Source organism: Equus asinus, chromosome 5 (assembly GCF_041296235.1).
Source record: "Equus asinus isolate D_3611 breed Donkey chromosome 5, EquAss-T2T_v2, whole genome shotgun sequence".
Classification (NCBI taxonomy): Eukaryota; Metazoa; Chordata; class Mammalia; order Perissodactyla; family Equidae; genus Equus; species Equus asinus.
In genome coordinates, this window is record NC_091794.1 from 82,557,856 (window position 1) to 82,584,740 (window position 26,885).

General features: G+C 40.3%; 1 protein-coding gene across 23 annotated transcripts in view; it reads right to left on the reverse strand.

Moving 5' to 3' along the window:
* The window catches only part of NFYC (nuclear transcription factor Y subunit gamma), a 63,396-nt gene that overhangs the window by 18,790 nt on the left and 17,721 nt on the right, over positions 1-26,885 (reverse strand). For 19 of the 23 annotated variants that reach the window (XM_044770485.2, XM_070510210.1, XM_044770481.2 and 16 more), the window contains 3 exons: positions 9,970-10,082; positions 1,936-2,007; positions 443-556 (listed from right to left, as the gene is read on the reverse strand). In XM_044770485.2, the coding sequence (XP_044626420.1) occupies positions 443-556; positions 1,936-2,007; positions 9,970-10,074 (291 nt within the window). In that variant the 5' untranslated portion in view covers positions 10,075-10,082. Of the gene's footprint in view, positions 1-442; positions 557-1,935; positions 2,008-9,969; positions 10,083-24,795; positions 25,778-26,885 lie in introns of those variants that run through there. The other 4 variants (XM_070510216.1, XM_044770486.2, XM_044770483.2 and 1 more) reach the window with 3 other exon arrangements.

The window sequence follows — 26,885 nt, forward strand, 5'->3', positions numbered from 1 at the left end:
GGATGAAAATAAAAAGAAAACAAAAAAGGAGGAAAAGATTCCCAGAAAAGCAAACAAGAAACAAAAAGCTAACGAGGTTAGTGAGACTGATTCTTCCTGGGATTGTCCTTTCCTGGAGTTTTTCAAGGCTTCCAACCAGATACTATTTACATTTAGAAATATAAAGACTTCAGACTGTGTTTATAGTGAGAGCTCAGCAAGTGAAGAGTTCAGTCACTGAGCTGTTAAAATCATGAGAGAGTCGGAAATTAAGATTCTTGGTGGGGAAATACTATCATGGCTATAAAGTATGCCTGCTTCCCAACAGTAGAGGAAGATGTCAGTTACACCTATCGCTTGACGGAGCCCTAAAGAAGAACAATCTTTGGTCCAAAGCCATGCAAGAGAAGCAGACAAAGGCAGCTGCTTGCCCAGTTTTCCCGATGTAAGTTAACAACATTACCTGTAGAGTCCGGCGCTTGTTATCCTCAGTGTGGATCCAGGCTCGAAGAGTCAACTCTGTGATAAAAATCTGGGCTGCCTTGGCAAAGAGCACAGGGGCTTCTGCACTGATCATCTGCAACAGATGTAGGCCCTCCTTGTCAATCACCAGCAAGTCACTCAAACCAGTCACTCTGTCGCTTACCTCATGTCCTGCCACTGGACTATGGGGCAAGGGTTGGAAAATGAGAAGGTGGCAGCCTCAAGAGATTCCAAGTAAAATAAATCCACAAGTAGGGACAGAGCACGTAGAAGAAGGGAAGAGGGAGGAAGAATATTTACTTATCTAGCACCTACCATGCACTTTCTTACTCTCAGAATAGCCTTTCAGGGAAACCAGGGTTTAGGAGAGGTGAAGTGACTGCCCACGGCCATGGAGCCAGAAAGTGTAGGGTTTAGGTTCTAATCCAAGGAGAGACAATGTGGGGAAAGATAATGAGTTTGAGAACCAATAGATTTAGGTAAAATCTCAGGCCTCCCATCCTTTTGGGCTTTATTTTTCACATACTGAAAAAGAGGATAAGCTTCCAATGTTGTTGTGGGAGTCAATGAGGTAATACATGTAAAAGTACCCAGCACAGAGCCTGGCACATAGCAAGTGGTCCAGGAATGTAAGCTGCCTCACCATGCCTCACTTAAACTCTTGGTCAAGCAAGCCTCTGAACGCTTGGTGAGGTGGAAAGAGCCACGGGAAGAGCTCTGGAGTTAACGAAAAAGGAGATGAGAACTGGGATCTTGGTTCTCCTACTCCGAGTGAGTCACTTTTAACCTCTTTGTGCCTATTTCCATATCTATAAAATGAAACTAATAATTCTTATCCTATGCAATCTAACAGGGTTACTTACGATGAGAAGGAAGTGAACTAATGAAAGGGAAAATAGCTGTGAACTGTTAGCTTTCTACACAAATATAAGAGATTATTAATTTTGAGTGGTAAGGAGAGAGAGTTGCTCTTTTCCTGAGAGAGCTATAATAGGAAGGGACTCCAAGGAATGCAGAAATGGCCACCCCTAAGTAAACCCTCTCATAAGAATAATTTGTGTAAAACAACTCACAGATTGAAAACTCAGAACAGGTGCAATATCATTATCAAACAATTCTTGGAGCTCAGATCAACAAACTAGAGAGTGCAATAAGATGCTAGGAAGATGGTACTTCCTGTTGATTTGATGATACATGTTTATACTACACAGTGAAAAGAACTGGGTGATTCAAAAAGCAAACATTCAGAATCTTTTCAACATCTAGAAAACAGGATGTCTCTAATTTTCAGAGAAGCATCATTAAAACTGTTCAATTTCAGCTCACTTAATTTTAGCTAGGAACCAAATGCAAAAGCAAGAGACAATAATATTTTCATTTCTATTTAATTAAACTTTGAGCTCTAGAGAAATGAGCAATAACCCATCCATTGTTTTAGCTTCAAAATGAATAATAAAAATGAATTGAATTCACCTTCACATCTTCATCCAGTTTCATAATCTTCTTAATACGTGCCAGTGGGAGTTCTTGTACTCGGAAATCTTTCTGAAACGAGTAATGAGAAGTGTATAAATGGCAGGGACAATCAACAGAGCATGACAGGCAGTATGAAACACTCTGATTGGCTTAGTCCTTCCTTTCAGAAAATATGGCAGGAAAGGAGATACTTATGAAATGAAGAAAATACAAGCTCCAGAACAAAATTCTTCTTAACCAATGCAGAGCATCAAACAATTAAAGGGCTTCAGGATAAACTTATGATGGCTTCTAACAGTGCCCTCAGGAAAAGTAGCCCCGAACAGTATCAGATTCTTTGCTAGCACAATATAGAGATGCATTGTGAGTGTCTTTTTCCCCCCAGAGAAAGTTTACCAGTCTGCAATATGCAAATTAAAATGAGATTTCTGCCTCAGGGGCATTCCTCTAAGTTGCCAGTTCTTTCTTCTATTCAGGCACAAGGGCAAGTGAGCAGCACCGGACCACAGTGACCTACAGTTCTCTTCAGCCAGCGTGCTATGGCTATTTCTGACCTTTGCACTAACCTGACACCAGAAATTGGGGAGGAGCTCCTTTTCCATCACAGCAGCAAAGGCCTTGTCTCCAAAATATGCTTGGGAGTGGAGGTAGACGAATATGGAAAAAAGCGTGAGGGTGAATGTATCAGCTGCCTTTAGAAACAGCCCGTGCACTTTTTTCCTAACAAGACTGGGCTGGAGGAAACGACATACCTTTACTGTGGATGGGATTTAGGAAAGGTCTTTTTGACCAACACTATTCAATTATTTCCAATTTAAGCTCTTTTCTGTTTTATTCTGATACAACTGGTATTTAAACACATGCCCAGTGATGGATGCAATTCTAGGAATAAAAATCAATTTTGGGTTTCAGAGCCGCAATGAAGAGAAAGGTGCAAAAGCAGAGATTAGATAAAGTCAGCAAAATTCCTACTGGGACTAGGTCTCAAATGATTGATTCTATACGTGGTCTGAAAAGTGACTCACCAAACCCAATATGCTCACCTAGGAATTTGTATCATCACATTCTGAAAGGAGCAGCATTTATTTGAGATTTGGTATAATTAACATACATAAGTGAACTTTCTTTTCCAAAATCAACAGAAAACCTCAATTCTATGTCAAAAAAGGCAGCGGGGCATTTTGGAAAAACATCACCAGCCTTCCCAGAATCCATTTTATGACTACAGAAGGAAGAGCAACTATTAGGAGAAAATGTACACCAAGACATCTAATTTCTCCACTCACACCCAACAAGCTGCTTGGCTACCACTCACCTCTACAAACTTCCAAACACCAACTTTTCATCTTTCCTTTTCCAAATTAGGTGTCAACATTTTCCATGAAGCCACTACTAAAACGCTGGAGTGGCAGAGGCTTACAAGTCCAGTTTATTAAAATTTCACCAAAAGGAGACGGCAGGACACATTCTTTCTATTCTCATTTTTTCTCCTCCTTTTTCATTTATTCACTCATGCAACTCAACTAACAGCAAATGTATGACACCTACTGCTATGTGAAGGATGCAAATCTATTCTTACCTTTGAACAGCTTATAGTTTAAGTGTTAGAGACTGTCACGTACAAACATTATAATCCCCTATCTTGTACTAGAATGGGAGTGTAAAATCCCACAGGGACAAAGGAGGAAATAACCAGCTGGCAATGGGGGATTGGAGTGGGTGAGGGGAGTTAGCAAATGTTCCACAGAGGAGCTGACATCTGAATTATGTTGAAGGGATGCTACAAATCCGCTTGTTGGAAAAGTAAGAGAATGTTATTCAGACAGCGAGAATAGCATGCGCAGAAGCAGAGAGACACAAAAAACATGGCCTATTTAAGTTTTAGATGTATGACCTTAGTACAGAGTGGAGCAGCAGGAAAGGGAATGCTGGACTGAGACCAGACTCTACAGAGATTAAAAAAAAAGCACTTGACTGCAGAAATCAATCACTGGTCTTCCTTCTTAAGTGGCGTATCACACAAATGACAATGCTAAACAGAAATGCCCAACAGAATGCAAGGGATGATAATGCCTTTGGAAGGCCTCCCAGGATGATACACACAGCACAAGATTCTGACCACAAGATTTAGCTCTCTTGCAAGTGTGCTCTCATTTGGCTTGATTATTTAATATAATTTCCACAAGACCGTTCCAAGATAACTAGAGCTCAAAACTGATAAAAAGACCTCCTTCCACAACTTGAAAGAGTAAAACATTAATTTTAGAATTTCTATGAGACTATTCTTTGTGTATGTGTGTGTTTCTTTATTGAGTTGATAGGTTACAATCTTGTGAAATTTCCGTTGTACATTACTGTCTGTCAGTCGTGTTGTCAGTCGTGTTGATAAACTAACTGGAGAGGGGAGCCCCTTCACTGTCAGTAGGTTGAGGTCTACTAAATTGGCTTTCAATTCAATGTTCCCCTTGTCATTGGCAAACATGCAACTGATGTGAATAACATTTCACTTCTGATGCTGATCCAAGTGAAGGGACAACTGACACATACTTTTTCTTTCTACTCCTGGGAGTGAAAGGTGGAACCAGAGCAGATTCTCTCTCAGAACATTCCCATGCTCCTGACCACAACCAAAGAACAACACTGAAAATGCTGCCATCTGAAACTGCCAAATTTCAAGAAGTCTGAATTCACTCAATGAGAGTTTGGAGCCAAAGAAAAGTCAATGGGTCTCAGCTACACTAAAGAACATCTAGAGTTTCAAATAATGATGAGAAATCTTTTCCAGGCCTAACCAGTCAGGCACTCTAGCAAAGTCAAGATCCTAATCTTCTCTAAAGTAGGTGATTCTGAACCTTGGCTGCATGTTAGAATCATCTGGAGAGATTCTGAAAAACAAGATGCATGGGCTCTACCCTGAACTAACTGAATCAGGAACTCTAGAGGGTGGAGTCCTGGCATGGTGTTTTCTGAAAAGTCCCCTGGTGACTATGATCCACAATGAGGGTTAAAGGACCACTGCTTTAAAGCCTTGCTACTCAAAGTGAGGACCTTAGACCAGTAATGGCATCACCTGGGAATGCAGAAGAAATGCATAATCTCAGGCTCCACTCTAAATCTCCTAAATCAAAATCTGTATTTTTAACAGGATCCTCATGCGGTTCATAGAGACAGTTTGAGAAGCACTGCTCTACGGAAGGGTTCAAACAGCCCAACAACCGTCGCCTCCAAATTCTTATTTATCCATTTAAGGTTATCTGATTTGATTGTAATATCAGAAACGTCATTATCCAATCCGGAGAGACTGAAGAATGAAAAGATGTAACTGGCAATTAAAGGAAGTGACCGAGGCATTAAATTACAGCTAACTGAAGGCTGAATGGGACGTAGGGAATAAATTAGGGGAGGATTACATTTTTCTTTTCAAGATTCAGCATTGTTGCCTCCCCACGAGCTCCCCAAAAAGACACAGTCAGCTTTTTCTTCCTCACTTTCAAAGAGATCTCGAGGTGTAAAATTCAATGCCAAGAAATCTGTTAACCATTGTTCCCAGAGCTCTGCTGAGCAGGAATACGGTATTTTACATGATCATCCTTGTGTACAATCACTTTGGTGTGATTTTTAACCAAATTCAATCTCAGCTGAACACCACCTGGATTTATGCACAATGAGAGCTTTTAAGAGTGAGAAGGGGGCCGGCCTCGTGGCCAAGTGGTTAAGTTCAGCGCTCTGCTGTGGCAGCCCAGGGTTTCGCCGGTTCGGCTCCTGGGTGTGGACATGGCACCGCTCATCAGGCCATGCTGAGGCGGCGTCCCACATGCCACAACTAGAAGGACCCACAACTAAAATATACAACTATGTACCAGAGGGCTTGGGGGAGAAAAAGGAAAAAATAAAATCTTTAAAAAAAAAATAAAAGGGGCCAGCCTGGTGGCACAGCGGTTAAGTTTGCACGTTCCGCTTCGGCGGCCCGGAGTTTGTTGGTTCGGATCTTGGGTATGGACATGACACCGCTTGGCAAGCCATGCTGTGATAAGCGTCCCACGTATAAAGTAGAGGAAGATGGGCATGGATGTTAGCTCATGGCCAGTCTTCCTCAGCAAAAACAGGAGGATCGGCAGTAGATGTTAGCTCAGGGCTAATCTTCCTCAAAAAAAAAAAAAAAAAAAAAAAAAGAGCAAGGAAAGCATGAAACCATGATGGCCAAGCTGAGATGAAAGATAAATTGCTTTTGCAGAACTCAGACCAAAATGACGGGGACCGATGTTTTCAATACATCATGAAATATATCATCTAGCAAACTTCAATTACTTGTTTATGGGATAATCTTTGTCCCAGTCTTAGAGAGACTGCAACATCTTATGAATATTCTCCTAAGTTTTATTTACGTTTGGACAGTTTGAACATGTAGAATTGTAAAAGTCTGTTAGACATTTTGAGATGTCAACCTAAGAGACTCTGACATCTGAGGAAGGCTGGTTCTAAGTGCTGCTGAGTTCTGGAAAGCACAGATTAAATGCTAAAATATCTGGTCACGTAACACAGGCAGACGTGCAGTCAGAGAAGCAGCTGCCTGCACGTGCCACAGGCAGTCTTACAAAGACAAAGATCACCCTGACTTTACTGGATGGCATTCTCACCCCAACTTGGCACTGACGCTACTTCACATTAAATCTGAAGTGGAGTCGTCTAATTCATTTAAACATTTATTGTGCACCTATCATATGCCAAACACTGTCCTAAGCATCCATCTGATGTAAGAGATACCATAGTAGCAGTTGAGGAGTCTTTTTTAAGGGTACATGGGAGGAAAACTTTAGTTAGCCATCAACAGAAGAATGATTAAAGACAACTTTCTTCCTTGCTCGTCTTTCTCTTCATTCACAAAACCTGAACTAAAACTGAATCCCTCAAAGTAATCCACGTTTAACTTCTGATGGACTAGCTGTCTAGGTACTAAACGTTGGTCAACACCACAATCTGGCTTTGTTGGTAATCAAACTTAAATTAAACCCGGTAGGATAAAAATCAAAGCCCACACCCATGTTCACTGCAGCATTATTCACTACAGCCAAGAAATGGAAGCAACCCAAATCGCCACTAACAGATGAATGGATAAACACATGATAAATACACATATACGTGGAATATTACTCTGCCTTTAAAAAGGAAGGAAATTCTGTCACATGCTACAACATGGATGAACCTCAAAGATATTATGCTAAGTGAAATAAGCCAGTCACAAAAAGACAAACACAGTATGATTCCACTTATATGAGGTACTTGGAGTAGTCAAATTCATAGAAACAGAAAGTAGAATGTTGGTTACCAGGGCCTGGGGAGACAGGGAAAAGGGGAGTTATTGTTTAATGGGGATGCAAAATGAAAATGAAAAAGCCCTGCAGATCTGTTTCACAACAATGTGAATATACTTAACACTACTGAACTGTTCATTTTTAAATGGTTAAGATGGTAAATTTCATTTTTTTTTTTACCATAATTTTTTTAAAAAAAAACAAAACTCAACAGAACACAGAAAAGTTAAGTGCAGGGGCCGCTCCGTGGCCGAGTGGTTAAGTTCGTGCACTCCGCTGCGGCGGCCCAGGGTTCGGATCCTGGGCGTGGACATGGCACCGCTCATCAGGCCACGTTGAGGCGGCGTCCCACATTCCACAACTAGAAGGACCTGCAACTAAGATATACAACTATGTACAGGGGGGATTTGGGGAGATAAAGCAGGAAAAAAAAAAAAAAAAGGTAGATTGGCAACAGTTGTTAGCCCAGGTGCCAATCTTTAAAAAAAAAAAAAGAAAGAAAGAAAGAAAAGTTAAGTGTTGAGCTTGAACACCCAGAGTTTATCCCGCCACTTGCTGATCCTGGATTTCTGTTTCTGCACTCAAGCTGGAGCACACACTTGCTGTACTGGCCTAGTTCCACCACACCCCAGGACGCCACTAGCTTTATACCAGGCTGACTCCAGCACTAAAACCTGAGAAGCTTAACCATGAGATTATCCCTGCAAAATATAAACAAAAATACTCCACTCTGACTTTGTAATTTTATTTTTTCCTCCTTTCTCTTTTATATCTGAGACAGTATAGAACTACCACCATTAGACTGCAGAAGAGAAACAATGACTTTTCAGTGGAAATCTACCTGTGAACACAGGCTACTCTGAGAAAGGCCAAATTAAGTTAAACTGCTGAAAATCCCCCATATAAACAAACGTGACATCCCACAGGTACATCTAGAATATGATTTAGTTTTTTCACCCCTGAAGTCAGTGGGCGTGTATCACAATGAGAAGTTATTTTGTTCAATTTATTCATTCATTACTTGTTTACAGTCTGTCTCTGCCACCTGTGAGTACAATGATCTGGTCTGTCTAGTTCACTACTAGATCCACAGGACCCAGCACAGCCACAGGAGGTGCATAATAAGTATTTGCTGAGTGGAAGAATAAAGTGACCTTGTACGTCAGAGGTTAAAGGCCACACTAACTCTAAGAAATTGCAACTTTAGTTCTACATTAAGAAGGAATCCAACGCCTGCTCTGCCAGGATGCTAATACCTTGAGGGCAGGAATGACACATCTAACACAAAGAGTTCCTTCAATATTTGCTGAAATGACACCAAATGGAACATTCCTCATTAAGGACATGACACTATGCTCTGAAAATATTCCAGTTCTAACCCGTCTCACTTCCTGCTACCACTGTTACACCACTTTACTCCTATCCCACCCACACTACCCACATATTAACCTCTAGCCCACTCTGAACTTCTTGCTGTTTCTCTAAACATAAGGCCATCCCCTCTGGGCTTCCATGATTTACAAATGCCCTTCTCTTTGCCTAAGAGATATTCTCCTATCTTTTCCATCTAGTGAATGCTTACTCATATTTCAAGACTCAACAGAAATGTCTCCTTAAAACTTCCTTAAGTCAACCAGTGAGACATAAGCACTATGTCCTCTGTGCTCCCACAGCACTTGGACTTTTACTGCTTCAGACTCAGCACTGTGCCTGACTCAGTCAACACTTAATACTTATTGACTAAATGACTCTGATTGTAATTACTAGATTGTAAACTCCTCAAGGGCAAGGGTTATATTTGATTCTTCTAAGTCAGTGGTTGTCAACAGGGGATGATTTTAGCCTCCAGGAGACATTTGCCAATGCCTGGAGACATTTTTGGTTGTCACCACTAGAGGAGGAGTACTACTGGCATCTAGTCAGTAGAGGCCAGGGATGCTGCCGAACATCCTACAGTGCACAGGACAGCCCCTCACAACAAAGAATTACCTGGTCCAAAATGTCAATAATGCTGCAGTGGAGAAACCCTAATTTAAGCATATCTTCTAACACCTGAAAAGAATACCTGCTTACAACAGATCTGTTGTTGAATAAATTGCCCAGTAGTTTTCATCAGGCTCTAGAAATTTGGCAGAGCCATTAAAGCAGGCCTGAGAAATGAGCCACAGCTACTGAAGGAAAGTGAGAGCTCTGCTTTTCTGTATCCTCTAAAAGATATGCCTCACGTCAAACTACCTCCAAGTCAAAGCATCCACAACACACTCATACACCTAAGGAAAGCCACTACGATACAAGATCATCCTTGTAGTTACCTCACCTAAGGTAAATTATATTTTCATTTTCCCACCCACAGGTCAGGAATGAACTACACCTTTGTAAATGTGCTTGAGATTAAAAATGTTTTAGTCTGGGGCCGACCCAGTGGCGCAGCGGTTAAGTGCACATGTTCTGCTTTGGCAGCCCGGGGTTCGCTGGTTCGGATCCGGGTGTGGACATGGCACTGCTTGGCAAGCGATGCTGTGGTAGGCGTCGCACATATAAAGTAGAGGAAGACGGGCATGGATGTTAGCTCACGGCCAGGCTTCCTCAGCGAAAAGAGGAGGACTGGCGGCAGATGTTAGCTCAGGGCTAATCTTCCTCAAAAAAAAGTTTCAGCTAAGTTTTGGTCATTCATCTCATGGCTCTTTACACTCTTTAAAAGCTTCTCATTCTTTCTTACCACTGTTAAATTCCGGATTTCTTCCATGACTCGAGGCCAGAAGGACTGTAGGCTCTGCTGGGCATCACTGCTGCTAGTACCACCAAATCCTCCTTCTGTGGACATTCTGACAACTGAAAACACACGCACGAGAAAATCAGAAATAATAAAGTCAGACTTTCTGTCCAGGTTATTTATATCTTTCCTTGTGGATATTTTCACTAATTCATTAAATTTTTCAGTCCGAGAAGGTATAGAATTGTGCTGAAGAGGTTTTTAACACCGACTTAAATCTTACCAAAAACACCTGGAGGAAAGTTTTCCCTTCTATCCAGCTTATACCACAGGGATTATCAAGGAGCTCCAACTAGAAAATCTAAAATTGCTAGAAAACCAAACTGAAATCCTAATGTGAATCAAGAGGTTTTAATGTCTTATCTTGGGGGGTAGGGGAGGAAGGAAGCACTTGGGGTTGCCCTAGTCTGGTCCATAATTTTCAATGCCACCGAAATCGAAAATGCCAATGCCGTTCCCTTCAATGTTTGTTCAAGTTCAACGTGGCTTCTCACACTCCATGCCATGGCCTGCAGCAGATATATTAAGCATCCCCAGTGATTAATACTATACAGAAATGTAAACCCAAGGTCTTGAAAAATAAGAGCCAAATTTATTCTTTTGTTTTAGGCACCGTGGCCCCATTTATTTGGGACTGGTGATGATTATTATTCCTTCTCATCTCAAGCTAATCTGCCTCAAAAGAGACAAAAGCACTAAGGCCTAGGCCAATAATTGAGTGGGTGGCACAAAGTCTCTGAACTGAAACTACTTCCCAGCTCATTCCTTACCTGAACCTTGCTGTTAGGCACAAAGCCAAACAAAGTATGCCATCAAGTGGAAGCTTTAAAGATGGTTGAAAAACAATAAGGAATTACATTTAGGATAGAGAGAAGAGGGTCAGAACCCGCATTTGGTCAACTGCTTTGTGAGGGGGGAGGTAAGATGAATAAGGATCCCCACTTCAACTGTAGATAATATTATAATGTCTTAAAAGATTTACATGGGCAAAGTGGAAAACTCCAGATGCTTAAATGCTTATCTGGCAAATACTTAAATGCAAGAAACAGTTAAATTAAACATAAAGAATGAGAAACTTAGTGAAGTCCTAAGAATTTCTATTCTGAGAAATTATAAGAAAAGGTTTCAATGGATGCTGGCGGAGAGCTATGTAAGTCATTAAGAACTAATTCTGAAGGGCTGAAAGAAAAGCACCAAAGCCAAGTGTCACACGACCAAATGTGTTACTTTCCAGGCTCCATGTGGCTGCTGTGGGCAGAGCACTCCATCAGCAGAGTGGAATGACGCTTGATAAATCTAGGTTTAGACTGTGAGGATGTTTGATTCACTCTTAAATGTTTGCCTGGGATTGTCCGAGAGGTCTCTGATTTTTTTTCTCTTTTTCTTTCTAAAGGAAATGATGAGAAGAAAGAAAGAGAAGGAAAACAAGAGTACAATCTTCAAAGCAGAGTTCACTCTGGTGTAATGACATTAGTGGGTGATGATGTAATGGGAAAAGGTTTTGAGCCAATTTCTGGTGCTGGAGGCCTACGAGCAGCTCTATACATCAAGAGGAACTCTAAGTACTAGGAAGCAATATGATCTCGGAGTTTCTGGAGGGAATTAAAGTGAAGAGTGTTGAATCTCAGTTGGAAATGACTGGATAAAATCTTGAGTCCTAAATAACCAAGATAGTGCCTCTCAACTCAGCTCCCATGACATTTTCACTTATTACCATTTACACATGGCCTATACATTATTCTCCTAGATGTAGTGAGAAAAAGAAACCAAAGTAATCTAAAGAAGTTTAATTATTTTTATTAATAGATTCTTATGAGGTACTCAAGACAATGAGAGTTAAATTTTTTAAAAAATCTTTCTAGAAATGAAAATAATTATCAAAAACTTTAAAAAGAATCTAACCTTTTATTGGATGGATCCACAGACAGGCCTGATCTTAGCAAAATCTGCCATACAAACTGCTACGGTCAAAGGAGGAAGATGCATAAGTGCCAGTGTGATATCTTCAGATACTTGCTAATAATGGGTAGGTTTAGTCTGTGAGATTCAAAAAGCTGGTAACAAGTTTTGGTCGTCCTCTGATCTCTTCCCACAAACATTAAAAGGCACATGATTTAAGAAGCACTTTTCAAACAGCCTGTGAACAGTCTGCTCTTAAATTTTGAATTGCCCCAACTAAGGATGTGCTGGCACAATCAGTTCCCAAACATCTGTGCTGTCAATAGATCATGAATGAATCTCTGGCTGGCTCAGACCCACACACTGTTGGAGTGGAGGTTGAGTACAAAACAGAAGTTAACAAATCTTTCTGGAACTGAAAAATGTATTAAAGGTTAAGTTTTTACTTGAGAGGCCCATATGAATTAGAAAATCACAAATGGATAACAGCAAAAAACACAAGTCAATAATAATGTCCTTTATATTTTACTGCATCATAGAAGTCTAGGACTAAAAAAGACATTAAAAGCCACCCAGGCCCACCTCTCTAAAAGATACAACTCTACTTCAACCTCTGCCCAACTGCCTCAACCCTACCCCAAGTGGTCATATTTAGGCTAAGTATGGAGCCTGCCTCTCCAGTTCTGGGACACTGGCTTACCGGTAAGGCATTCTTTCCCATCTTTGGATAGCTCTGATTGTTCTTCTTTATGTTAAGTTTAATGTACAAACAAAGGTCGCTTTGAGCTTTGGATTTGGAGTTATAATTTTTATGATTTTTCCATCCAGAAAGCTTTTCACAATTTCCTGACTTCAAAAAACAAAGGTACTCTCCTCATCAGGGACAGAAGATCCTCTCATGAGGAAAAAGAGAAAAAGGTTTGGAGCACGTTTTGTAGCATCTTTGCACAGAGATGATTAGTAGCTAATTTTTTTAATATCTCTTGGAAGAAAATAGTTACTGTAAACTCCTAGAAAAGATGGCTATTTTTATTCAAAAAGCTTCCCTTAAAGTAGATCCAGTCTCTATATGAAGTTTTAAAAATGAGACCAAATTGCAAGCAACAAATTTTATGTTCTCAATATTTTCTAAGGCACAAGATTAAAATAATAAAATCTAATCATAAACACAAACAAATTTTGCCCACCAAACACCCCAATATGATAAAAATATAAATTAACCTTAGTTAATCTTATCACTTCTTATTTTAATAATTAATACATTGATTGCAACAGATTTGATTTTGCTACAGAAGTGGCCTATTTATAACATCTACAGCCCATGGAAAATATGCCAGGTTCATCTTCCAGGGTGATGACAGAAGGGACACATTTAAAAGTAAAAAAGAGATTTATAATTCCAGGATCCTTTTTATTCCATGTTAACTTGCTACCTCTACCGCAGGATGAAGCTATTTATAGACAGTTGACAAGGACAAAACTGCCTTAAGTCCAAGCCACATTAGCTTAGATCATTCTTATGAAAAATGCAACACAGAATTTCCCAGATTTAATTCATTATTAATATTAGATTTATCATTCATGTTCATTAATTATTTTATAAATACTCGAATAAGACTGCCTGTTTAACTATTTAGTAAAGACTTAAGGATCAGATAAAGCATTGAATGGTTGTTGCTAGAAGTAATCTCAATTCCCAATATCTATTAATTTATTTGGTTTTAAAAACAGTTTGTGGGGCCGGCCCAGTGGTGCAGCGGTTAAGTTCGCACGTTCCGCTTCTCGGCGGCCCGCGGTTCACCTGTTCGGATCCCGGGTGCGGACATGGCACCGCTTGGCAAGCCATGCTGTGGCAGGCATCCCACATATAAAGGTGAGGAAGATGGGCACGGATGTTAGCTCCGGGCCAGGCTTCCTCAGCAAAAAAGAGAAGGACTGGCAGTAGTTAGCTCAGGGCTAATCTTCCTCAAAAAAAAAAAAAAACGGTTTGCTTTCCCAAGTTAGAAAGAGAAGAATCCAAGTCCATCACAAAAAGGCTGTTTCTCTAACGCTCAACTCAATTGCCATCTCTCCACAAGTCATCTCTAAATATCCCCATCTGCAAGTGATCATTCTTTCCTGTGAACTTTCAGAGCCCTTGATCTGCACCTCTTTCTGCCCTCACTACATTACCTTGTATGACCATAATTTATGTATATGTCTTACCGTATTTCCCCTTGTGGTGGGTAGGACCTGAGTATGATCCATCTCTGGATCCCTGACAGCATCTAGCACACAGTCTGACAAGCAATTACTCCTGAATGAAGGGTCAAGCAAGTTGCTAGGTAGGCCTTTCCAAGAAAAAGAGGCCTCCTGGAAAGCCTGGCCCTGAAACAGACTTACTGGGATTGTTTGAACCACCAAAAAAAGGGGTTATATAGACTATTCTGGGAAGCTTGGAATAAATGAGGTTCTCTCTGGGCCTTTAAAGTAGGAAGGACTACAATCAGAAACCTACCTGACTTACTGAAGTGAATTTAAGATAACAGGGCATGACAGAAGACACAGACGCACAGACACAGACATATGCGTGTATAAGCACGTGAAGGTGCTGAAAGTTGCAAGGCAGACTAGAAGGCTGGAAACATGGGTGCATACCATTCATTCCCAAGTGTAAATCTTTCTTTCTTTCTTTCTTTTTTTTTTTTTTAAAGAGTGGCACCTGAGCTAACAACTGTTGCCAACCTTTTCTTTTTTTTCCCCCCTGCTTTTTCTCCCCAAATCCCCTCAGTACATAGTTGTATATTCTAGCTGCAGATCCTTCTAGTTGTGGCATGTGGGACGCCGCCTCAGCATGGCCTAATGAGTGGTGCCATGTCCGCAACCAGGATCCAAACCAGTGAAACCCTGGGCCACCGAAGCAGAGCTCGCGAACTTAACAGCTCGGCCACAGGCCGGGCCCTGTAAGTGTAAATCTTTTGAAAGTCAGAATCTTCTTAGAAAGGTGAGCAGGATGGATTAGCAAAGTTTAAAAAATTAATATCAATAGGTAAGTAGGAGGAGAAGGAGGGCAAATACCTCTGTTTTGCCATCCTTTCACAGGAAGATGAGAAAATCATGGAGGAAATGAGATGATTCAATCAGATCACTTAAAAGGTGGACAATCTAGCTGCCACTCTAATACACACTCTTTATCATTCTTGAAGAAAGAAAAAGAGACCTAAGCAGGTTTCAAAATATCCCAGGAGCAGAATGCTCTTCTTTTAAGATTCTCTCAGCAATCTTTCAAGCTCTTGCTTTTGATCAGGTACCATGCTCGCCAAATCCTCCCTTAACAATATGCCTGGACATGAAACAAGATGTATCAAAACGATCAACCTCATAAAATACAAAGAAATATAAGGCTTTATTGCAATATTCCTTAGTTTTCTAAAACTGTACTTTTAGGCTTCAGCTCCCTATTTCTTGGTATATACCTCATTCTCTCTACGAAAGTCCTTTATAACATGCCTAAACCCACGTTATAGCTCTGTGAAGCAATTAAAATCAAATAGATGTTGTTAGGAGATAATACCTAAAACCCTGACATCACAACAACTGTTCAAAGACAAAAGACCACAGGAAGCTCCCCTAAAATGAAGCCCAATCGTTGACCAATGCTGCTTCCTATTAAAGTACTAGAGCTGACCCACCCCAGGCAGTCAAGTTTTACCTAAAAATAATGCTCTCATTGTCAAATGCAAGCAAGTATCTCTTAGCCCAGTTGTGACTGAAAAACAAATCTAAACATTGGTATCAACCATCTTTCCCCTTAATGCCCCCCAATCCAACCTGCAGCCTTTAGGCCTTTCACGCTGTGAGTGTCCCCAGTCATTCCTGTCAATCTCCAACTCTACATGTATCAACAAGAATCTCTCCACATTCACAGTGTGTACCTTCTTCACTCCTTTTGGCTTGCATTTTGATCATGTCTTCCTCTGTCACTAGATGACATGTTTTTTATTTTGCCCAACTGGCAGTCCCGTCACATGCATTTTATGTTCCAGTACTGCTGAGGTATTTACTGAAGTTAGTTACAGGTTTCTTTATCTGAATTAGCTAAAACTGTTGGGATGTTATATTTCAAACAGTGAGAGAGAAAGAGAAAGAAAGAATATTACTATGAATAAATAGATGGATAAGAAGAAAGGGGGTAGAATTTAAGCTAATTTGTGCTTGCTATTTTAGATATTCTTCCAAACTACAAAAAAAGTGAAAACTAAATTTGAGAACTGAGATTTTCGAAACAAAACAATTCCACCAACAGATAATTTGGTTCTTATGTTTGTGCAGCTGGACCTAAGGACATAAGCCATTATCAATCACGATGGCTAAAAAGCATTTTAAGCCTTGAGGGGGCATACGTTGTCCACAATAAAACCAATCTCAAATTGACAATTTCAGAAGGCGAAAAATAACACTGCTATGGAAATTAAAAGACCTATGTTTGTGAACTGGCCTGCTGCCTAGTGGTGGCCTTGGGCCCGTCACTTCACTAGGTCACTCCAGCAGGGATACACACTGAACACATAGGCCAAACAAGTGGTTTGGTATGGAAGGCCTACACTTCACTACTCAAGGAAGCAATAAATGAATGGATACAAGGGAAGGCAAGGTGACCAGAGAGAAAGAGAGGGTTCAAAAGTTTTTGTTTAAGCTCATCTAAGGTTTCTACTTAAGCAAGAAAGCACTAAGCTTAGTGCCAGAAACCTTACTAGTTAAGTTCTAAACTCTTACATAACTGGATACCTGATGATCATACTTACTGGCAGGTTATTACACAGTACCCACTACAATAAGAATGAATAACGTACCCTTACTGGAGATCCCTTTCCCCAGCCCTGATTAATGCCAAGCTCAATGTGTGAGGATTTGTCTGTCTCTAGCTCCAAGTATGAGTACGAAGCAGTTTTTCAAACTGCCTACTGAAAAACCATGCTTCCTAAAAGACTAAGGGTTGGAACTGGCCGCACACTCCTCTCCCTTAAAGATCCGCTCACAAGGACACATTTTCAAATTGGCAGCAGAGACACTTTTCCTTCAAAACAAAAACATTTTTCTCTTTGCTATCTACTACAATATAATCTTTTAAACAGGTGCTAAATCATAATACACTATAGTATAAGTAGAAAAAAATGAAGACGTAGTAACTAGTATAAGCAATGAAACTGATAAGAAAGCATAAATAGAACATTTAAAAACCTGCTCCTGTAGAATACAAATGGTATGTAAACATGTTACTTCACACTTTCTTCCTCATTCCTTCATTCATGCTCAACTTCAACCATTCCTGCATTTATGGCAGCAATAAAACACTATCAGCATTTTGTATGATAGAGAAAAAAGACCAAATGTTTTAGTGAAGTATTCTAAAGCAAGGGTCCACAAACTACAGCGCACAGCCTACAAATGTGACCTGCAGTCTGTTTTTGTAAATTACGTTTTACCGGAAGACTGCAACTCTCATTCACTCTACAGCTGCTTTCGTGCTGCAACAGTAGAGTTGAAGTATTACAACAGAAACCATATGACAGGCAAATCAAAAATATTATCTGGCCTTTTACAAAAAAAGGATCACATAATATTTAGAACCTGGTTCTAAAGCATGTTAAGTGTTTTATTTCATTGAATCCTTCCATGACAGAGGTAGTGTCATCCCTCATTTACTGATGGGGAAACTGAGTGCCAGAGATTGAGAAGCTGGACCTAGATCACACAGCTATTATACGGCTCCCTCACCTGTTCAGTCTCTGTTAGGAGTGAGCTAGGCCAGCCCTCTCTGCTGCACAGAAATATTTGTTAAACTCTTTGACCCTCCAACCTAATGAGAGTAAATAAACTCTTGCAGGAAGAATGGTGAGTAACTGGTTTTTCAGGCCCTGAGCCTGAAAGAGAATTTGGACATGAGCAAGAGATAGAAATAGTGCCTGTGGCCTGAGTTAAATTGTATCCTAAAACAAAGAGCCATTTTGCTTACTGAGATTTGTTTCTGAGATTCAGAAACCCTGAGAACAACCTCTTGCCCAGCTTCTGGCGGATCCTGTGTTTGTGTATGCCCAGGAGAGGTAAGAAGTGTGACTCTGAAGAATGTTTCAAGGATACCAACTTAAAAGCTTTAGAATTTACAAACTACTTGTCACATACCCTACCCTCAATTGATTTTCACTCAGCTCAGTGATAAAAATATCAATATTATTCCAATTTTATAGTTAAGAAAGCTGTGGATTGGGTATCTTAAGTTACTAGCTCAAGGTCACAATATAACAAATAGTGGAGTCAGAAACACAGAAGTTCTAAAGTTCTGTTCTTGATTTAGTATAGCTTGTTCACTCTCACTTTCTGCACTGTTTTAAGGTATGTGTATATTCAAACTGTTCAGAGAGACGAACAGTCTCAGCTTGGATTATTGACTCAAATCCTTAACCCAAAAGACCATTTTCATCCACTTGTTCCCAGCATCACTGTGGCAATCAAAAAAGAGCAGATGCTAATGGCATTGCTACCTCCTATCATACGAGCCTTTCTCTTATTTCTTTCTTGTCTCTCTTTCCATGCTGTGTCACTCTTTTTTCTTTTCTATTTATCTTTCCTCTTTGCGTATCTCTAGGTCAGTCTCTAGCACCTAAGAACACGCAGCTGCGAACAGTGGGGGGCAGTAAAGTACAGAGTAAGAACATAAAGAAAACATATTGGACCTGGGGGTTCTTGCTCTCTGGCTACTAACTTGCTATCTTTATGATCTTGGGCAAATCACTTAACTTCTTGGGGCCTCTGTTCACATACAGCAGCACCTCACAGGGCAACTGCAACACACAAATGGGAAAACACATCTTAGAATGCCTTAAAAAATACCAAGCATCATACAAATGCCAGATGGCATACCATCATCATTGCTCAGAGCTAGACAAGATACCTACTCCTGGCCTGAACAGCCTGAGACACAATACCAAGTCCAAAAACCAATCTCCTTTAGGTAGTGTAGCAAGTAACCCAACTTGCTTCTTTCTCTCCCTAATTTAGACTACTTACTTAGTTTTTAACATGTTTCCTAAGAATCCAGTTTCAGATGCACGGAAAGAAATGTACAGAGAGAAATCTTCTCCCATCTCTGTTATAAACATGGAATAATTTTTAAAGCCCTTTAAACTATTAAATTTAGAATGAATGTCCTAGTTCCAAATAAGCAAAGAATTCAAGATGGAAATGACTAGGAATGCTCCAAATTTAAACCCCCTGAAATGTCAATGATCAAGAGCTTTGCAGGTTTTCCCTCCAGACTAATTCAAAATCATTTAAATTCTTAGAACATGTCTCCTTACACACCTCAGACTTCTGTAACCTAGGAGTGTGTGGCTGTTTTCTTGCAGAAGGAATTTTGTTTGCTATGTTAGAGGACGGAGGAGATCTGGAGTCTAGGCAGCCATCTCACCCCACCTGGCCCCACCACCCAAGAAAAAGATTCTGTTCTGAGCTCTGAAGAAAGCTCTAGCTGCTTCCATCTCCATCCAAGATCCTGGAGTGAAGGGAACATGTTCTGAGAGCAGAAATTTTTGAGACTATCTCATGGATCGAAACCAACTTTTTAAGGTTTTTTGGGAACAGCACTTTTAAGAAGCTTGCTTTTACAGTACAACTATAAGAAATTTAAATATACACATCCACTAAACAGTGACCAGTAAATTTTATTCTCCCCAAGAAACCACTCTGGGCGCCCAATAAAATCCATTTCTACAATTAGCATATTCACTTTCTTCTGACTTGTCTGTGTGACATATTATTATTACTATTATCTTGGACGTTATTTCTTAAGTCTACAATTTCCATGCCCTTATTTCTCCCCAGTTCTTATGTTAATTGTCTGTTTCTGGCACATCCTCAAGGGAAACATGCTTTGCACACAGTGGGGATTCAACACACGTCTACTGAATGAACAAACACAAGCTCCTCAAGAACTATTTTAAGGCCCCAAGAATCTTTGGCCTCACTCTGGGTTCTTTTCTTTGAGATGTGCGTATGGGGAAATCCCTTCTTAAGTACCTGTGCTGAGCAGTGCAAAACCTTTGTGCAGTAATCTGATGGAAAAGTCAAAAAAGAGTGGGGATGGAGAGAAACTTGTTCTACTTCAGAAAATGTAGCACAAACGCAGATAATTAATCATAGACTCCACTGGAAAATGGGAGATCGTGCTGGTGAGTTAATACACCTAAAAACTGGGGGGGTGGGGGGGAGGGGAGTTTGGGCAGAGAACTCTTAATTAAAAACCTGGAGGGTGTTATAAGAAAGTCAGTATGAGCTTGGCTGTATTGATTTGGCTGTATGGCTTCTGCTGATTCACAGATACACTGAATTCTGCCCTCTGCTTAGTGCCTTTTATCACTGATGAAAGAGAGAGAGACAGAGAATGAGAAGAAAAGTCCTCCAAGCTAACCAAACCCTAAATCTCCCTCTTCCATGTATACAGCTGTCAGGAACTGAGAATGTAAAGACCACTTCAAAGAATGCCAAGTAACTGAGATGGGTATGCTAATCCTTTACATTTGTACACGCTTTACACCTTGTAAAGTAGCCTTTTCTACATTATCTCATTTGTTTTTCACTACAAACACAGCACAGGTACTAATACTCCCATTTGACAGATAAAGACACTTTATCCAGACAGACTGAGGGACTTGCTGTGAGTCACAAGGCAAGCATATGCCAGATCTGGAACTAAAACCCATATGCCCTGATTCTCAGTTCTGCGCCCTGTCACCGCATGCTCTCCTTCCTCTTTAGAACTGATAACTCAACAGAGGACCAAAAACTTAAGAACCTGTGGGTCTTCTGAGCCTGGAACATAAACCTATCAAGCCTTTTACCTTTAGTTTTCCTGATCATTCTCCTGGAAAAAGTACCTCAAAATTGCCAAGATGCCAGATTCTTACACATTCCAAAGTGGAAAGCCTAATCAGGTTTTCAAGTTTGTTAAAGCTGTAGCTGTAGACAAGGATTTGGACTTGGGGCTATCTGGTCACCAACCAAGAGTGGAGATGAAAGATGTGGCAGATCAGGTTCACTCTCTAAGGGCCTGGTGATGGGAAGTCACTCTCTCTTTCCACTATAGTTTAGAGGGAACAGCCTTAGTCTAGCCCTCTTGCTGGAGATGTTCCCATAGCTGCACATTTATAGGAGGAATCATCTGGCTAAATTCTATGGAGTGTTTCAAAATTATCGCTATTGCTCCATTGTGAACACGGTGACAGTGTTATTTTAATTATGCAGCCATCACTCCAAGAAATCAGAATTCTTTTGTTCTAACTACCTCATTAGGGGTAAAGCAAGGACTATAAGTCACAGCTAGGAAATATAAAGCAACTGATTATTTAAGAACACTGTGACATCTAAAAATAACAATCTCTGTGGTTCAAGATACGGACCCAAATCTAGGAGGTGCTCACTACATACCAGAAAGCGTGCACTTGCACAGCTAAGGCACACCACAGAACACCTTACATAACTCTAACCTCATATCTATTTTGAAAAAGTTCAACTACTATCTGACCTTAATGAATTTAGGATTCACAAAAGACAATTTCCCAACACATGGGTAGTATTCATATAATATCTGTTTACACTACGCTTTGTTCTGAAAAGAAAGGTAGCTGTGTTCACCTATGTTGTTTGACAAAAGCTTTAAAAATAATTCAATTTGACTCTATACTTGCTCTTTTTATGATCAACTTCTTTAGTCATATAACGTAAGAGCATGTGAGAACTCTGGGAAAATTCCCTTTTTTTTTTTTTATGTGTGCCTTTTAGGGGAAGAGCAAACACAGGAAAAAGGGAGATGGGAGGAGGAATTAGTCCCATAAGATGGAGACAGCTATGGCTTGTTTTTCATATACAGTAACAAGGTACACAAAATGGGGATAATAATCCTCACTATTATCCTCAAAATGGGGATAATAGTCCTACCTACCTTAGGTAAATACCAAGTGAGAGACTAAATATAAATTACTCCATTAGCTATAAAGTACTTTTTTTTTTTTTGAGGACTAGCCCTGAGCTAACATCTGCAGCCAATCCTCCTCATTTTGCTGAGGAAGACCGGCCCTGAGCTAACATCCATGCCCATCATCCTCTACTTTATATGTGGGACACCTGTCACAGCATGGCTTGCCAGGCGGTGCCATGTCCGCACTTGGGATCTGAACTGGCGAACCCCAGTTCACGAAACGGAACGTGAGCACTTAACTGCTGCACCACAGGGCCGGCCCCACAAAGTACTATGTTTTATAGAAAAATTATATACTATTCCATTGCTTAACTACCTCCAAGGGTAGCTTCATAGACATTTGGCCAGTTAATTACCAGAAGAGAAATAATCATGGAGTTCAGGATATAAATAACCAGGTAAGATGGCTGGAAATTTACCACCATTTCTCTAGTGAGAAGTTTCTTATTGCTTTTATTTTAGATTGAGGATAATTACAACATACCTAGCCTAGAAACTAAATATAGGCGCCTTATATTAAAAATTCTGCTAAATCCTACAGATGAAGCCATGCTATTCCTGGTAATTTATTGTGTACTACTCATCAGTGTTATCACAATCATGTGGCTATAAACTACTTACTAAGCAAATGTTGCCAAATTCCTACATGTATATATGTTTGGCTTCATGCAGAATGCTGCCATTTGAGACTTTACAAAGCCAACACTAGTAAGATTAAGCCCAACGCAACTCAGAAAAAAATCTCTAGTCTTTGCACCAGATGGAGATGTGTGTGTGCATACGTAAACCTTAAACAAGAAAGCTTAAGGTCATACATACACAACATACATACATATACATATATATCTAATCTCAAGGAACTACTGAAGAACATTTCAAGGAAATATTTGTACATTTTGAGAACAAGTGACAGCCACCAGATTCTACGGCAGTATTTCTAATCTCTTACATGTCAAGGTACACACAGAAAATGTTAATATTAGCTTTCTGAAAATTTAACCTATGGGCTGGTACTGATGCCCTCCCTCAGTTTAACTTGTCACAAGACTGTCTATCACACATGGTGCTCTAAGTATCCGAGAAAAATGTGGGCTGGCAGTGACACCTTTACTTTGTTACATATACCTAGATAAGAGAAGTTATAGATACTCTCTAGTTTTAACAAAACATTTAAAAAATGAACAAGTGACTTTTTAGAGTAAAGAATACTAATTCATATATGAGAGGTGCACGCTCAGATAATACAGGTGCACAATCAAAACAGCTTAGAGAACATGGACCCAGCGGACTCTGCCATGCTTATTTCTAGATGTCTCAACTTCAGGGTCCCACCTTTTCTGTGTTTCTATCTTTAACAAGAAGCTCTATTCTTCTGGTCCTTCTGTCCATTCTCTCCCTTGATTCTCTCCCATCCATTCCCCAGGTTCAGCTATGATCTCTCTGAGCTTAAATTCCAAATATACATTACCAGTTCTGATATTTCCCCAAAGTTTCCGTCAGGCATGTGTAGCTGCCTGCTGGACATCTCCAACTAGAAAGCCACCCAGAACTCAAACTCCATCTATCCACCAAAATCATCTCTCTCTTCTTCTTTCCCCAAACCTGATCCTTCTAACTTTCTGTTTCTATCCTCCAGTCACCCAGGCTTGAAATCTCAGAGTCATCCTGGACACTTTGTTCTTCAATTCTAATCAACTGCTAAATTCTGTAATAACAGTGTCCATCTCCTGACTTTCTTCATACCGCCTCGACCTCTGTTCAGGCCCTCAGCACTGGCATGTAATAATAGAAATAATGATGATGATCTTAGCTAACACTCATTTAGTGCAATGTGCCAGGGATGGTTCTAGGCCCTTTACATTGCTCTCTTTCAACCCTCATCACAATCCCGTAAGTGCTGTGAACCTAGTGTATAAACTCACCGCACTGTTCACTGTTTCCAGCATCTTCTCAAATTCTACTCATTTCCACATGATGCTTAATAAATCTTCTATAAAAGCACAGCTCAGATAATGCCACATCAACCTATTACCCCAAATCTTCAACGGTTCACCAATGTCACGCAGAGACAGTTCAAATTTCTTAGCCTGGCAGTCAAGGCCCTCCAACATCTGACCTCAACTTACTTCTCCAGACTTCTTTCTTTTGTCACTTGCTCCTGTCCCTAACTCATCTCCTTATGCTCTAAGCAGACTGGACCATTTACTGCTTTCTTCAGCCCAGGCTGCACTATTTGAATCATGACCTTGTTCCTCCTGTTCCTCATGACTGAAATGCCCTTGTCCCTACCTCCCTGAGTCCAATGCCCAGTTAAACTGCCTTCCTTCATTCCCAAGCCAGAAGTACAGATCTGCCCTCCTCTGAATTTTGTGTCCTTTGCTTGTACTTTCCTAACAGTTTCATATACTTGATACATATCATTTGTCTCCTCTACAGATTTTTAGATCCAGGAGTAAAATTTTATTTGTACATATTTTTTAAGTCTCCAAAGACATGCCTGCATGATGAATTAGTGAAAGGAAGTGTAAAGCATCCAACTTTAGTATTTTCTCAAAGGTAAGAACTACATAGCTTAAGTGGATAAAGGAAAAATTCATTTTATCTGGATATTTCCAGCCAAGCAGGTCCTCTCTTTAGTTTTCTATGTAATTGAAACTATGGAGACAGACCAAAATGATAGTACTTCCAAGAAAAAAGGATAACCAAGTGAAGCAGCACTGCTGTTTGCTGTGGTTATTTTAGTCTCCTTTCTTCCTTTGAACTAAGGCACACAAGGTCACAAGCTATGTTATGCCACTTCAAAGTTAAACATTTACTAGGTGTTTTTTTTTCTTTAGTTCTGCCTTTACACTGGAATTTACCTTCATTTCTTATCCTTCAACTGTCCTTTTTCACTGCAGGGTGCAGAACTGTAATTTAATTTACAGTAAATACCCTAAATAGAGAAAAACTTTTGGTCAATCATTCAACAGTGAGGTCTGGCTTTGGAATGCCAAGGGGAGAACCAGGAAGATAAGGGTGATAATAGAAATAGAATCTGCCAAGTTCTAAAGAGCTGGGCCCAACACTGAGGTAACAGAAAGAAGAGATTAAAAAGCAAATTAAGGGGCCGGCCCGGTGGTGCAGCGGTTAAGTGCGCACGTTCCGCTTCAGCGGCCCAGTGTTCACTGGTTCGGATCCCAGGTGCAGACATGGCGCCGCTTGGCAAGCCATGCTGTGGCAGGTGTCCCACATATAAAGTAGAGGAAGATGGGCACGGATGTTAGCTCAGGGCCAGGCTTCCTCAAAAAAAAAAGAAAGAAAGAAAATTAAGTTTCTGGGAAATGCAGACATGACGTAGATACCATCCAGCTGTGTCGATTTTAATTTTCAGTCACAGTATACCACCTTAGGACTTAAATATTACATAAGTTTCATCATTCAAGCTCTCATTCTTTCAATAAACTATAACTTTTGTTCATATATAAGAAGGTGGGAAAAAGAAATCCAAGTAGAAAACAGAAAAATTCTCAAGTAGATTACAGCCTATCAGAGAATATGCAAAATAAGAACAAAAACCAAATCCACAAGTAGCCAAACACACACATGCAGATATACAATACCACTTTGCTGGTAGTAAAGAGTAAAGTTGGCACAGTTAAAATATTATTTTGGGAGTATATAGACAACAATTTCTATTTCAGTCTTATCCAATGCTTAAAATGATCCTGGGATCTTGGTTTATTAAATACAGGTTGGCTTAAGGACTCACATGAAGAACCAGCTCCAAATTTGTTTGGAAATTAGCTTGTTCTTGAGGTGCGTTAACAACACAAAACAAAACAAAATGAAAAAAGAAACAACTAACTGGCACACAGGTTGTGTTTGCATACCTTAGTTTACTTCCTTGTATGCATAAAAGTAACCTAGTTCTCTGGGACACCTCAGCCAGGTGGGCACCATTAGCTTCCTAGCTGATTCTCAGCTTTCTGAATAAGCAACTGGCTGAGACAAGAGATCCTCAGATCCCAAAGGGATAGTAAGTCTGCTGCCACAGCAGACTTTCTACCCAACAGACTCCACATGGAGACTTCCGAACCTCTTCCATGGCCCATTTTCTCTCTGTTCCTTCTGTGTTCAAATAGCAAACCTGTACAGATGTACCAAAAGGAAGAGAAATACAGAAAATAATAAGTAAAAACAACGTAGAGGAATAAAAGAAACATGGAATGAGCTGAGTGGGAGTCGAATCTCTGAACTCGCAGAAGCCAGACATTAAAAAGCTGAAAGGGGGCCTGTCCCGTGGCCAAGTGGTTAAGTTTGCATGCTCTGCTTCGGCGGCCCAGGGTGTCACCGGTTCAAATCCTGGGCGCGGACATGGCACCACTCATCAAGCCATGCTGAGGCAGCATCCCACATGCCACAACTAGAAGGACCCACAACTAAGAATATACAACTATGCACCGGGGAGCTTTGGGGAGAAAAAAGAAAAAAAAATAAAATCTTAAAAAAAAAAAGTTGAAAGATTGGGGCTGCTAACCCATCTGGGCCTCAACTTCCCCACTTTATAAGAAGGGAATTAGACAAGATTCCTAAATAATTTTGATCAGCCTAACTTAAGAGTATACAAACTCTGTGTGCATGTATCATTGGGGATAGGGATATGCAAAAATAACTTCATTCATGAAGAAGATCATGTATAAATCATTAGCTTTAAGAATGCTTTTTGGGTTACTGAAGCCTCCACAAAAGTATATAGCTTCTTTAAAAGGAGATCTCATCTTGCTTTAGGAACACAAAGTCCACAGGGACCATGACTGCTGTTTTCAAACATACACATCCTTGGAACTGGAATTTTATTTGGAGAGGCCAATGCCAATTTTGCCAAACTTTATTCTGTCTGGATATGATTCTTTCAACGCACAGAAAGGAGGCAGACATCAATACTGACTGACCACGCCTGAAAGGATGG